General features: G+C 44.4%; 1 protein-coding gene across 2 annotated transcripts; it reads right to left on the reverse strand.

Moving 5' to 3' along the window:
* Window positions 1-51: 51 nt before the first annotated feature.
* LOC130372142 (serine/threonine-protein phosphatase 2A 55 kDa regulatory subunit B alpha isoform-like) lies at window positions 52-13,425 on the reverse strand. 2 transcript variants are annotated; one of them, XM_056577938.1, is made up of 10 exons: window positions 13,151-13,425; window positions 11,813-11,881; window positions 9,492-9,589; window positions 8,365-8,530; window positions 7,602-7,714; window positions 5,524-5,701; window positions 4,682-4,846; window positions 3,941-4,110; window positions 3,054-3,145; window positions 52-2,663 (listed from the first exon to the last, which is right to left on the reverse strand). In XM_056577938.1, exons 1-10 carry the CDS (start codon window positions 13,155-13,157, stop codon window positions 2,312-2,314), a joined length of 1,410 nt encoding a protein of 469 aa, XP_056433913.1. In that variant the 5' UTR covers window positions 13,158-13,425; the 3' UTR covers window positions 52-2,311. The 2 variants fall into 2 exon arrangements, with proteins under 2 accessions (XP_056433913.1, XP_056433912.1); XM_056577937.1 differs by having other exon boundaries at window positions 11,813-11,884.
* Between the last annotated feature and the right edge of the window lie 2,017 nt (window positions 13,426-15,442).

Consider the following 15,442-nt stretch of genomic DNA (forward strand, 5'->3'; position numbering starts at 1 on the left):
AGCACAATAACAAAGACGGAAGACTCCCATTACGCAGAAAATAAATCTGACCCCACCACTCCTGGCCCAGAAATTTGCCCGAAGAATGTTAGAACTGTACAACAATAACCATCCCTTCTTTAGAAATATGTGCAGTTTATTTAATTATTGTCTCAGGCCCGTCATCTGTGACTTAGTGTGACATGTCATATATTTTATTCTATGAAGATTTAATGTGTAAAGCTTCTCTACCGTTCCACATGATTGAAGCAGCCCCACACAATTAACATAATCAATATGAATTATGTTAATTAAAATACATATGAATAGGTTCGCATCGCTACAAATGCATCAAAAATCAGTCATTCACAAAATGGAAAAAGTAGTTAATTTATTAACTTCTGTTATAGATTAAAACGAAAACGCACTTGTTTTGTCCAACTTATAAACAGGAGACAATATTGTGAGAATTTGCTAACATTTAAATGAGGTACTAGGAGACATCAACTGTTTTTAGTGCGTCCTATATTGTACCACAACATGATAACATTATCGTCTACAGTAGTTACAAACATCTTAAAATCAACGTAATGCCTCGAGCCAAGACCTTATTATGCACTCTAAAAAAGGACACAGCAAAACCAAGTCCTTTAGTTGCCAGTGCAGCGATGGCATCCAGTGTCAAGGAAACTATATGGCACAGATCAAAGATAACTACTGTATGTTCATATATTTACGGTATTAAGAAGAACTGATTCAGCGTTTTGGTATTCTGAGAAACGACGATACTTGCGTAAAGTACAGGAAGGTCAAGCTTCATCGGACACATTAAATCCAGTGCGGTATTTGTTCCTTTCCATAAATACAACACTCTGTACAAGTGGTCGAATATAAACCTGACTTACTTTCTCCTTTTTTATAGACAAAACTGAATAAGGGGAAAAGAATACAAAACATGTCCAGAGACACAGACAGCGCGCGCCTGTGTCTGTCGTATCAACACAGATCCTCTCGTTGAATGGTGTCCACTGGAACCACCCGGTACCTGGTCAGGTCACCGGGGTCCGCAAGGGCGCTGTACCCCTCCCACCGTGTCTCAGACTTGCGAAACGAAACAAAAGTCTTCCAAGATGGAGGATGCGTTAATTAGGAGCCACTCACACTAGGGCTGCGGCCCTGTGCCCGAGCTCATTTGCATACTAAAGTCTAGAACGTTTGGCTAGTGTGACCACGCCATCCGTATTCCAGCACGGAGCAGCCCCTTGGCCACGGCACACTTGGGAGAGATGTGTCGTGGCCAAAGTACAGATGCTAATGAGATGATACGCAACGTGAGCTGGATGACGTAGTCCATGCGCGACCCTTCTTTCTTTATAGGTCCATGCCCTTCTTCCCCACAACAATCATTTTAAACAATGGCGGCAAGCGGTTCACGAGTGGGTTTACGTTGGTGCGATAGTGAAGTCGAGTGTTTACTTGGAATTTGGGCCGACGACAGCATTCACGTTGTTGTTCTCCATTGTTGTTATGGCGGCGAGGACGCTCGGTGATGACGTATTTATCGTATTACGACGTGATGACGTATGTATGAAGGAGCAATCGTGCCCAGGCCACGGCCTTTGGGAACAGTGTGACCACAGGCCAGCGGGGGGAGTGGGGAGGGGGGCAATCGTGCTGAATCTTCCTGCAGCACGGAACAGGCAAACGGCCCTAGTGTGAGTGGCCCCTTAGGGGGGGATGGAAACCTAAACAAAATGTTGTCATGACTGTGGCGAGTGTGTGAGGATCAGTTGTAGGATAGAAGGAGGATGATCTGTGTAGAAAACAGAGCAGTGCGGAACCGTTGAACCCACACCCACACACTTTCTTGGTAAATTTCATTTTGTGAGGAAATAAAAAAAAAAAAAAATGGCACAGGATAAAATATAACCAAATCTTCGTATGTTTTTAAGAATTTTCTTGTTTTTACAATATATTCATAGAAATAAGGACAAGAAAAAAAGAAAGTGCATCCGGTACCGGATAGACAGACAGACACCCAATAACACATGATGCCTGGAGGAAAGGGGGCGGGGCTAGAACAGGTAGCGGGAGTTTGAGCAACAAAACGGGAAACGAAACGAATGGCACGTCATTGAAAAGTCGGAGGGTTCGAGTGTCTCGTTGCCACAGACACGCCCTAGGCAACCAAGGGAGAGACTTTACCCCAGCAACCACTGGTCTCAACAGTGAGGGAAACGCATGGGAGTTGCGGTCGATAAGGGGGCTTTCAAGAACAGATGGGATAAAAACAAAACAAATGGGAGGAAGAGGAACAAAATGGCCGAGCGCCTCAGATCGTACACATCATGTCGGACGCGGAGAGGTCGTCGGCGCTGTCCGGGTCGCTCACTTTGTCCTGGAAGATGTAGAGGTTGTTGATGGTCGCCACGGCGATGATGTTGTCGTTGGGGTGCCAGGCCGTGTGCAGGATCTTCTTGTTGAAGTCCAAACTGTCCACGCTGATCTCGTCCTTCTTGCGCTTGCTGCAGCCGCCACCGCCGCCGCCGCCGGTGCAGACCCGGCGCGGCTTCAGCAGCTGCAGCGGCAGGTTGTGCTCGCGGGACGCCTCCAGGGTGGCGTCACGCCGCTGGGCGCGGTCGAACATGCGGAAGAAGTTGTTGTACGAGCCCGTCATGACAACGCTGAGCGAGGGAGGGAGAGAGAGAGACAGAGGAGACCAAGTGAGTGTGAGAGAGAGAATGAACTGCCAGCAACAGAAGGACAATGCAACTTAAAAAGGCCCCTATTTTATTCTTCGGAGGAGTTATAACAAGCCATTTCTAAATCTATCCACTTAGGGCAGATGGATCCACCTCCAGTCTCCCAGTCAGGGTAGTCCATTTAGGGGACCATAGAGTTGACCTACGTCCGGATGGACACTCCCACCTGTGATGTTTCAACGTGGACTCATTTACCAAGGGCTTGTTATGGCTTATACTCTGCAAGTCCTCACCACGGTGGGGAAATAGAGGCGCTTTCAAACGGGAATAGAAAGAGAGCAATAAAAACGTCTAACGGTATTTTATTCTAACCTGTCGTTTCCGTTCCAGCAACATTCAAACTTGTCGAAGAGGCAGTCGTTCTCGTAGAGGGAGCACATCTTGTTCCTCAGGTACTCATGAACCTAAGAAGAGTGAGAAAGAGAAAAAAAACACCGTATTAAAGTGTACCATTTCAACTAGCTCGTTGCTTAAAATAAACTGGACATATCTTGAGTTTAATGCTGATCGATGGGGAGTGCAATAATGTCATCATTAAAAAGCTAATCCTAAAACGTATTATTCACCCTGCCGGCCCAACGGCACTAGGTCTCGTCAAACAGTCGCTCAGTGAGTCAGAGTGGACAGAACACGGTTCTGGAGTTCATTCTGAAAGGCTCCACCCTGAAACCCAGGAGGGGCTCCGTCTTACACAGTGCAACTTTAACAGTGTTTCTCGTGAATGTATTGAAATAAAAAGTAAATCTTAATTTGGGCAATTCCTGAATGAAACATGTTTCATACATCACTGGTCAGAAGTTAGTCTCTGAAAAAGCATTTTCTTTCAGGCTACTGTGGCAAGGACATCCTCTAGTGGTCAGTCATCAAACGACAATAAGATATTCTTCAGGATATACAGACAGGAAATGAGGGATTACATGCATTGTGTTTCAATCATCTTCTCAATGACCACAATACTGTAATGATCCATGAGGAAGATGCATTTAAATGTTAACATAATATGAATATATTTAAATGACGCGACCCCTCTTTGAAATATTCAAATATGCAGAGCGCAATCGGATTCACTTCAGTGTTGGGCTGCCAAATTTACAATCGATATTCAAATATTTTTGGACTAGTAAACCACCATTACATTAAAATGTCTAAATTAACCCACATAAAAATTAAAACGTGCACTGGGTTCTGTGGCCCCCTACCTGGTAGGTCTCGATGGGCCGGGTCTCCATGTTCAGATCCCAGATCTTCACCGTCAGGTAGTCGCGGGTCATCAGGTAGCGCCCGCTGTGGCTGAACTTGACGTCCGAGATGGAGGAGATGATCTCGGAGAAGAAGGAGCGGTTGCTGGGGTCCTCTGGCTCCTCAAACACTGGGGGGGAGGGGGGAGGCGGTCGCACGTTGAGTCAGTGAACAACACCACAATCAGAACCTTTTAACACAATCAAAAGGACTCTGGTTGGTTTCTTTACTTCCTACATAACGTTAACTTATCAGAGTGTTAAGTATTTTGATACTTTTGCGATGCCGTCGCAGGAACACAGCCGGTGAACATGTCCGTGAACCATTAACAGGTCTACAATCAATCAGTAGCTGATCAAATTACATCCTCCTATGTTTTTGTTCTGTCCCAGTAAACCCATTTGCTAGCTGCAAACGCTGCGCAGTACGGAACGACAAACACTCTGCATGCTGTGTCCCACTAGCCTTCCGCCCATAGTCAGAAAATCTGTTTAAAGATAATCAACATGTAAGCTCCCGATACCAATGTTGCATCGTTTAAATATTCACATCGAGCAGACGTTTTCCTATCAGGCAGAGTAAAAACAAGGTACACAAGCGCGTCTCGTGATCTAAACAAACTGTATCGAGTGAAAACGCCCCATGGGCCGAGGCCCGGGTCGCAGCGACGGGAGGTGGCGCGCCCCCCAGGGCCGACGTACGCTTGGTGTGCTGGTCGCAGAGCGCCGACGCCCTCATGTCACACAGGCGGATGCTGCCCTTGCTGCTGCTGTACACCAGCGTGTGGCAGTGGTGGGGGTGGAACTCGGCCGCCGTGATGATCTCCGTCAGGTCCTCCATGTTGGCCGGCTTGATGTCCACGATGTCTGGAGGGGGGGGGGGGGGTCCGAGGTCAAGGGGAAGACGTGGAGGAGGACGTGGGTGGGCTGTTTTGTGTGTGCGACCGTCGCATGTGATGAATACAAACACAGACACTCAGATTGAAGAGGTTGGCTTCACGTGACAAAAACTATACTGCACCTTGTTGTACATTGTACTTCAAGTGTTTGCTTTGTCCTACTATACTATGTATGTCAATTATGGCACCCATTGCACCCCAAACAAACCATTGAAGGAGGGATTTAGGGAGTTAGGGTATGTTGTAAATATAGTGCCTGTAAAGCCCTTTGAGACTAAATGTGATTAAGGGCTATTTAAATAAAATGAACATGACATGTGGATCATACTCTGCGTTCCCTACATATAGTAAACATGCTAACACAATACACTCATGATTTTAGAATATCTTCCAAATAATGAGATAAGATTTGGATATGAATATAAACCAATACAATAGCCATGTTGAGTGGGTGGGTCACCTGAGATAAGAATATACTTCAACAGTGAATAGTTCCACCACTCTTCTAAAGCTAGATAAAAGGAGTAGGCATTTGCCGTTAAAATAAGTCCCTAAATGATAGAGAACACACCCACACACACACGCGCGCACAGACACACGCACCTCACACACGCGCACACACACACACACGCGCACACAGGATACTGAAGCTGCGGTCGTTGATCTCCAGGTTCCAGAGGTTGACGCGGAGGTCGTCGGCAGACAGGTAGGTCTCGTGGTCGGAGTTGACGGAGATGGAGTTGATGTGGTAGGTGTGGGCGTTGGAGAACACCCTCCTGGGACTGGCCTCAACCATCAGGTCCATGGGCCGGAACACCGGCACCTGGCCGGAGGAGGTGGGGTTTAATGGTAGGATCCATGGGGGATACCAGTGCGTTTGTACAGTGTAGCAGTGTGTGAGTGAGTCAGGTGTGAGAGTGACATTCAGTGCGTTTACATGCAGTCATTATCGGATAAAGAAACGGATAAGACCTCAACCGGAGTTTTAAAACGCATGTAAACACCTTTACCCGATTTACTTCGGACCGAGATCGGTACATGAACGGACAAGCGAGATCGGATAAGAACAGCTAGATAATCCCATCATAGCCCGGGTTCTACCTGCGTGTAAACCCGCATCGTATCTCGTATCGGATTTTGCGTTCTGTGCACCCTCGAGATCTTGCGGCCGGGGGACGTGAGCCGGAAGTAGAAGGAGACGGTAGTTGGGTTGTTGTCGCCAAAGACATAAAAACAATTCTTATTTCTTTATAAATATAAATATTAAATTATTTCTTTATATGTTTATGGTTGTCGCCGTCGGAAAACGAGAAATGGCGATTTATTTAAAAAGGTGACACAGAAGATGGAGGAGGCCGGTGTCATGCCATTACCCCCTATAAGAAGTGTATCATCATCAAGATGCATTTAGTACACACTACGCTTCGATTTCACCCAAGGCTGAATTAAAAGTAAATGTTCTCCTAAACGTTGGTCATCAATGAGGTTGTAAAGTAGTAACTTCGGGCACATCTGCCAAAACAAACGTTTTTTTCTTCTGACGTGTATACGATCTTTATTCATTGATTGCGCCGCGACCAGACTGACGGGGATATTCTCTGATATTATGAATCTTAAAGGCTGCGTCGGGTTTTCCGACTCTCTGGTACATCCACAACAAAGACTCGTAGTGGGGGTTATCTCGGCCATGGTGGAGAAGGAATTGGGAGAAAAGGAATTTTGGCTTTGACTCTCTTAAGTCAAGATTGAAACGCTACATGGAGGAGAATGGGATTGTTGCCATACAGCTGTCAGTTCACTTCGGGTCCATGTCATTTCTCCAACTCTACATTGTTCCTACCTCTCGGTCAATGCAGACTTCTCCGGCGGCTGAGCAGCGGGAAGAGTCCAGCCGGAGTCGAGTGGTAGGAACAATGAAGCATCGGAGAAATGACATGGACCCGAAGTAAATGCTCCGGCCATTATCCGATCTCTTAAAGGCCTTGTACGTTCGGATAATTGACACGGTCCGTTCGAGTAGCAAAATCGGTGTAAGGCTTAATCCGATCTAGATTTCCCATGTAAACGCACTGATTGACGTGTAAAACATTGGCAGAAGGATGGTCCAAGAATGTGATGACCATAGAAAAACACTATTAGTCAGACTATGTTGAACAAGAATTAGGAATATAAATTACAGGTATGGAGGTTTTCTAAATATAAAAAACAGCAATCAAGTGTAAAGACTGAAAGGAATGTAGTGCAGGTGATCCTCCTCCTAAGATAACTAGGAAAGCAATTACAGGCATACAGAATCAAACACGCTTGACACAAAACCACAAATTCCAATCGAAATGTACTATAGAAAGGTCATTGAATTATATAACTGTTCATAATACGATGGTAAAAGAGTGAGGGGTAATGTCTGTTGAAGTGCACCATCTCCGGAAAGTGTCAGAGAAGAGTGAAACAAACCAACAATGGGCAACATACAACACCAAACACAGACTCGGATCAAAATCTAGGTCCTATGAAAAGGTTACAAATCAAATTGGCCCGTTTCCTCAAAGCCTCAATACTGATGCTTAAGATAGGTACTGTGTTCATTCCCAAAGGGAATTTACGTTCATTACCGGAGTTCTTCTAAACCTTCAAACTAATAAAAAATGGTCAAGTAAATAAATGAGCGCTGTAACCCCGTCAGGTGGTGACGCTCGGCGTCAGTGCTAATGTGGAAGACTCACCCTCAGTGATGTCACGTTACCGGGGTTGATGTAGCGGCCGTCTTCCTCCTTCAGGTTGTAGCCCTCTGGCCTCTTGTCGCGCTCGCTGATCTTCCATAGCTTGATGGTTTTATCTGGAACAGTTAAAAAAGAAAGAAAGAAAATAAATCGATAAATTTGAAGCCAACATACGTGGGCATGGATATCCTAAAAACTAAAAAAAGACACAAAGTCCTGAGTTCAGACCTTTATTAGTGTAATTAAAAGCCTGTTTGTGGATGGGCTTCATGCTGAAGGACGTATAAAGGTTAGGCTACAGGTACAGCAGAGGCATTGTGGGTAGAGACAATGTTTAACAAATTGCTGCGGCAGGGATGAATACAGCGAAACACAAAACATAAGATTAATTTCAGCCACAACACGGGCGCCCTGCCAATATAAAGTGGACCGATTTTATTTTTAGATGGGGGGGGGGGGGGGGGGGGGGGGGGGGCAGCATGGCCACCGCAAACAGGCTGAAGTCCCAGCTCGCTTCAGAGCAGAAACCGAAAAATGTATCCCTTGGTTTGAAGTAAAAGGCACGGTTAATATTAGTCTGATGACAGATATATAAAATAAACAAAGGAATGAGCAGGGATCTTTCTTTTGAGTGGTAGAATTATGATGAGCAGGAAAACACCCAAATATGGGCGTGTCCAAGGATGACACAATGATACGGTTGAAAGCTCATTAAACAGTTGAAGGTGGGGATTAAAGTGAAGCACAAAAGAAACAAGCCACCGACCGTTGGTCGACAACAGGAACTGCGAGGCGTTCTTCTGGGGCAGCCAGCGGATCTTGTTGATCTTCTCCTCGATCTCCAGGCTCTTCAGGTAGTCGAACTCGGGCTCGTGGCTCTGGAAGGTGCTGTAAACATTGTACTCGCTGCGGTACTCGGGGACGCTCTTGTTCTGCAGGGGCCGTGGGCGGAGGAATGGGACACCAATAGGTTTCAAAAACACACTCACTCAGACACACAGGGAAATATTTCATGCATTTAAAAGTTATATTGAATTAGTTATGGCAGATCTGTTATACATTTTTCCTGTATCTTTTGTCTTTTGTCCAATTTATTTTAATTACTATATTCCTGTTTGCTCTGACGTTCAAAGAACTTGAAGATACACATCCATAATTACCATGCTATACATTAATAGAGGGATTCGGGACAAGATTTCTAGAGAGGAGGTTGGCACATCATTTGACCATGAAAAGGTTAAATTAGCGGTGAAACTATGGGATTTTCTGGATTTATCAGAGCAGAAATAAACCAATGAATGGCTTTCCCAGCGAGGTGAACAGATCCACTTTACTAATGACACAGTCTCCCTAGTCTCTTTTGTGTTGCATTCTTTGACAATATACATCCGTGAGCGCGTGCGTGCGTGCATAAGAAAATATAAGTGCACAATTGAGTCAGTTTTCCTCTGTAAAAGTTGATAATGCATAATAGCCCATTCATAAATTGACACCCAATACAACATTCACTACTCGTATAGATTCAATCATGCATTGGAAACAATAACATGTAATGAGGCTAGATGTCAGTCGATGAGATGTCAGGCCCACTGCGTCTTCACTGTTAATTCATGACAGAATGTAATAGTGATCACCATGTTGTGGTGAACTACACTCAGAATCAAAAGAGGAAAAATTGCTGAGACCCACAACAATTCAATGCAGTGGTCAAATTTACCTTTTACTCTGAACCATTGTTCTCTACTTCCCATTGGTATTAGTATATAACTAACCTTTACTTCATGTGGCTACCTCTACTTCCTGTTTGAATCAGTAGGAATCCAACCTCCACCTCAGGTGGGTATCAGTATGAACCGTGCCTCTACATCCTGTCGGTATGGGTATGCAACGCACCTCTACTTCCTGTTGGAAGATGACCACGCGCCCCCCCCGGTCCCCGGTGGCCAACAGCTCCCCTGAATGGTTGAACTCCACCGTTGAGATGATGTCCGCTGAAACACACACACACACACACACACACACACACACACACACACACACACACACACACACACACACACACACACACACACACACACACACACACACACACACACACACACACACACACACACACACACACACACTTAATTGGCCCTTTCAAGTCTCAGGAGCGCTACACTGCCCCTGGTTTAGAATCCAGACAGCAATTATCAAGGTTCTATTAAACAAAAGACAGCTCATCACAATTGTTATACATGATATAATGTTTGAATATAAAAGAAAAAGGGTGAAACTGGTCAAATATCCAACTAGTATGCCATCGGTTTTTCCAGAGGGTTGTGGTGTACAACCTCATTGTACGAAACAAGAAATGCACAGTTCCTCCTAAAAGGTCTTCGGTATCTCCTCCTCTCTCGACATAAACACTATTCAATTGTTATCTATTGCGCACCCCAGGTTATGTCTTACCACTTTAAGTCGTATTTCACATTACCCCGGCTGAATTCCTGTAGAATCAACTATGTCACACACAGAGACATTGCTGCAGCAGTGACAATGTGCTTTAATAGGAGTAGTTCTTTAAACCACTTTAACTTCCAACATAAGCATCAGATATTAAGTTTCATTCCCAACCGAAAACTACTCGGTTCTCGGTTGGGGCTTGGCCATGATCTCCGTACAGCTGGATAGGCTTAGCCCCAGTCGAAGAGGAAACGGCCAGGTAGTCACGGTTAACCCTGACGATGTGGTCCGTTCTGACAGTGGGGAGCCCAGATACGGCTGGTGCATCTGGCTTTCAACATGCAAACAACTACCATTGTATGTTCTAGAATGCACTGCTGGGGGAACTGAGACTAGTGTTGCCAGGCTAGCAGTGCTGTTTTCACACCGTGATAGTTGACATTGTATCGCCCGTTTGGGGTATCGTAGAATAACGCTAGATGTCTAATTTACAGAATGAATGCAGCGTTTCCCACAGATCAGGTAGCATTGGGTTGTGCCCAATCTCGCACAAAATACATTTTAAAGTGGATCGGCCCACTAACGGTCCAACACCGTAATATATATAAACTTTAACCGCTTTTTACATTAATAGCAAATATCCCGCTACTTCGGGTTTTCCTTTGAAGGCGCACTGAGAGGAGGCACGGGCGAATCCACTGTAAGCTGAGACGGGGTAAAGAGCGGCATTGTGGGTAACAGGAAAATAGCACGCTGGAGCAGATTAGGGAAGACAGTCGGAGACAAATTGCCAACCCTAACCCAATAATGTACAATATTATACCAATTTCAAATATTGGTCGTGGGGTGCATTGTACAACTACAACAGGTTTTTCTAAAACGTTGTCAGTGTTTTCAGGCTGCATTATTACTTTAGGTAAATATCTCTGCAACACAAAAGACATATTTTGAATGTTTTTTGAATGTTTCAAACTAATAATCTGACACGTTTCATAATATCCCCATAACACAAAGTGCATTAATAAAAATACCACGATCAACCGGCGTCCAGTTAATCCGGTTCAGCCGTCAAGGAACCAGAGTGGTCCGCCCAGCCAGACCGCGGGCATAAGGATGTCAGGGTATGTGGAGCAGACGGAGAATTAGAACTAACCTACTTCACAGACACACAGACTAAAGGTTGTGGTTGGTGGGCTTTGTGTAGGCTATTGCCCTGAAGGTCTGTTGGCAGGGGGTTCAGAGGGAGATGCCCCTGCTTCTCAAAGCCTCGGAGCTAAGTGAGGCTACACAGCTGTCCCAGATTGACCACCTCCATCCCCGGTGTGATTGCAGACAGGAGTGAAATGTGTCACTGGTACACACACACACGCTCAGTGATTATGGACCACTGGGTTTGTGGAACGGTTCAAGCATAAAACTATTCATAGGTTTAGTATTTAACCTATATTTATCCGAGGTATTGGGAATAAATTCTTCCTTACAATGGTAGACCTAATAGAGTTCAAGATAATTCAGTGAATTCTACGTGTTCAATACCATTTGTGCTGTTCCTAATGCATGATTACACTGACGTGGAGCAAAGTGAGACAGATCCCTCAAATCCACCACACAGTTATATACTGCAGCCCTTCGAGAACATGCATTTCCATTCCCATTAATTCAACCTGAGCTTCAGTTCCACACAGACTCAAGTCCCAGCACCAAGACCAGCCTTAAGGACCGACCGAAGCCCAGGACTGAAGACTGAAATCCCCAGGTGTGTGTCTTACCTTCAGCCACATCATCGTCGATGGCTCCCTTGACCTGAGAAAAACACCACTGCATGTCTTCACTCCCACCTCCTATACATAAAATATAACAAAAATGGTGTCGCAGTATTAAAACATATCTGTTTAATGCAATGACTACTCCATCCCAACAAGATTCCTTACTGAGTATGCATGTATTGATTGATAATAATGGATAACATAGAATCTATGTCCATGTGCAAATTTCAATATGCCACACCCCCATCAGTGATGAATAACTGCCTAGGTACCAAAGAATCTCACACAATGACATAGCCAACATTTTTACATTGTAGTGAAGACTGCATAAATATGCACTGACTTCAAGTTGAAACAGGCAAACGTCTATTTCCCTTAAGGCCCTTAACAGGTTATACACCGACAATGCACATTGCACAACGATACACTCGGCATTGTTTTGATAAAGTAGGGCATATTACACAATTAAACAAGTTTGATACGGCCATGATCTCACTATCCAGTATTGCAACAATGCATAGAGTGGCTAAATTTGACACACGGTTTAACATGGGGAGATATTGGATAATATGCAGAAACATGCAGATTGTAAACTTGTAGTACATGTTCACAGTCAGAAACAAATATGTAAGGTATGCTTTGCAAACGGATACATATTGCATCTACACCCAGTCTATATTTCCTAATCCTTAATTCAGGCTGCAGTCTGAACATCGGATAACGCACTCGAGTGCACTTAAGGCCGATTCATAAATTGAATATTATAATGTGATCAGTCAAAGTGGGCCCGGCGTGCTGTCTAGCAGCAGTGCTGCAATGTCAAAGTTGATGCTAGCGCTGTCTAGCCACATTCTCCATGTTCAGGTCCCTTCAAAACTTTGTCAATCAACTTGCAAAAGCTAAAGCGCACTTTGCATCCAGCTCTCAGTGTGGATGTGATTTGGCTCAAACGCACACGCACACACACATCTCTAGTAACCACACCTGCAGAGAAACACACGCTTTAACTTAGCACCGCTAGCGTTAGCTTCCCAGACCCAACGCCTGGCCAGTGAACGCGATAACGTTAGCTCCAGATCACGCTAGCCGGGGCTAGCTTCATCCAATGCAAAGCAATGGAACTATTTAGCTTCAGATAGCACATAGATAGCTCAAGCTAGCCAGGAGTAAGTTAGTTTGCTGGCTAGTGAGGCTAAACTGGTCCGCTAACGTTAGCAGCCTCAGTCATTGCAAACACATTCCGACACAATCATTATAAACTTTGCATACAAAAAAACCCAGATAATAATTAATTGACTGGTGTGTCATGTGTTCAATAAGTCCGTCTTAACGTTGTATTACCTGCCATTGTGAGAGTGGGGCTCGTCTCCGTCGGTCACGATCTGTCCTCCCACTCCCACGCGTCAAGACACGGGAACTTTTCCAGTGTTAAAACCCCGGTGCGTTCAACTACCACCAGCCAACCTAGTCTTTTAGTCTGAACCCAAACACGTCTTCTAACTGTATGTTTGTTAATAATTATTTCAGTATCACTAGCTCGCTCTATATCTCTCTCATCTGCCGATACTGTCTCCCCACCACTGCATCCGCACAAACTCTCCTTTATTGTTGTGCACACGCACACGCACGCCCAAAGGCACTCAGAGCGGCGCGCAAGACAATCGCCATTCACTGTCAATGCATGGATGGACGGAGGGGCTCCTGCTGCCCGGGGATCCTGGGAAGGAGATGTCTGTGTGTAGATGCGGTTGGGTATTTGGTGGTTCAATTCAATACAATTCCATTTTATTTGTACAGCCATTAATTACCGGTAAAATCACAAAGCGCTTAAAATCCCATATATTTATGACGTCCCCCTGACCCCTAGCACCCAAGAGGGCAAGAAAAAATTCCCTTAATTAGCAAGGAAGATATCATCAGGAGGAACGCAGATTTGGGGATCCCTCCTTCCATGGATGATCATCATGAGTGCATGGTTGCCGTAATTGACATATATATAGGCCTACATATATACAGGCAAACTGTTCAAACTACAGTGAGTGTATTGCAGCGTCCCTATCGGGACTGTACTGAATATTCATTGATATTTTGTGAAACAATGGTCTCAATAACGATGCTAAAAATATGCAATGTAAAGAATATTTCAATATTATTATTTAAAGGAAAGACTAAATAAAGTGATAAACAGAATATGAGTCGTAATTGTAATATCACCACGTTCACTATTTTTATTTAGGTGCTTTATTATCTTCACCCTTTATCCATGCAAGCCGTGTCAAAATGCACTTGGACCAACGAGGGGTCCTGTAACCAACCATGCTGATTGTACACACTTGAATAGCAAGACACTTGGTATAGAAGCACCCGATCACATTACCATTTGTTTCCGGTTAATACGGATGGTCCAGCCATGCTGCTTTATGCTTTGTGGTTTTCGAATATTATGCTTTGTTCGAAAACTGAAGATTGATTATTAGTACAGGAACAGAAAAGTTTCGAAAGACATTGCCTTTATGTTGTCATACAATCACACACACACACACACACACACACACACACACACACACACACACACACACACACACACACACACACACACACACAGAGACACAGACACAGACACAGACACAGACACACACGCACGCGCACAGACTCACACACACACACACACACACACACACACACACACACACACACACACACACACACACACACACACACACACACACAGTAAAACTAAGCATTGTAAACAAAAACCTTATACCACAGAAGTTAGAAGATACTAACAATTGAGAATTACTTCACTAACTCAATGTGCCCCAAACGACATGACAAAGTCCATCAACTCCAAGGAAGTTTGCCTATTTCTTATGGTGCTTGGTGTGTGTGCTTGGTGCGCTTGGTGTGTGTGTGTGTGTGTGTGTGTGTGTGTGTGTGTGTGTGTGTGTGTGTGTGTGTGTGTTTGCATCTGTCTTTCTCTGTATGTGTTTGCTGAGAGGCAAACACATAAAGAGGCAGGCTCTTTAATGCATTATATAAATTTACGTCTTACATTCTCAGTGGAAATGCAACCAAAATTTCAACCAGCGCCGTTGGGGGACTCGGAATATGCTCTTGCCTGTGCCATCACCACCAGGCTATGCACACCCAAGGTTTCACCACAGAGGGTACGACTTCCTGAACCCCTGGAGGGAGATTCAGACGCAACAGCCTCAGAAGGGTAAGAGAAACCGTGCAAGCATGATAAAGATTATTAAAAAAAACAAGCAAAAAAATAAACATCCTCCAAGTGAACTGAATGCATAAGCAGCATATATATACATCCTCTATACAGAGGAGAATAAAACAAAAATAACTTAAATACATTGACATATGTTAGTAAAAATTGCGTGGATGGTTTAATAACAATGAAAAAAAAGACTCATTGGGTGTTTGATGACGACAAAACATTGGGATGAGAGTCCAATTCCATTTCTCTGAAAATAAATGTATCTGAAAAATATGATTTTACCAAATGATTGCACGTATTGTGTTGTCCTCAAGAGGGCGCCATTTTACCGCCATATTCTTGTTGGAGGAATGTGCGAAGCATTTTCCATGTTTTTTTGAGTAGTCCAGCTTATCTGAACAGAT

This window comes from Gadus chalcogrammus, chromosome 19 (assembly GCF_026213295.1).
Source record: "Gadus chalcogrammus isolate NIFS_2021 chromosome 19, NIFS_Gcha_1.0, whole genome shotgun sequence".
Lineage (NCBI taxonomy): Eukaryota > Metazoa > Chordata > Actinopteri > Gadiformes > Gadidae > Gadus > Gadus chalcogrammus.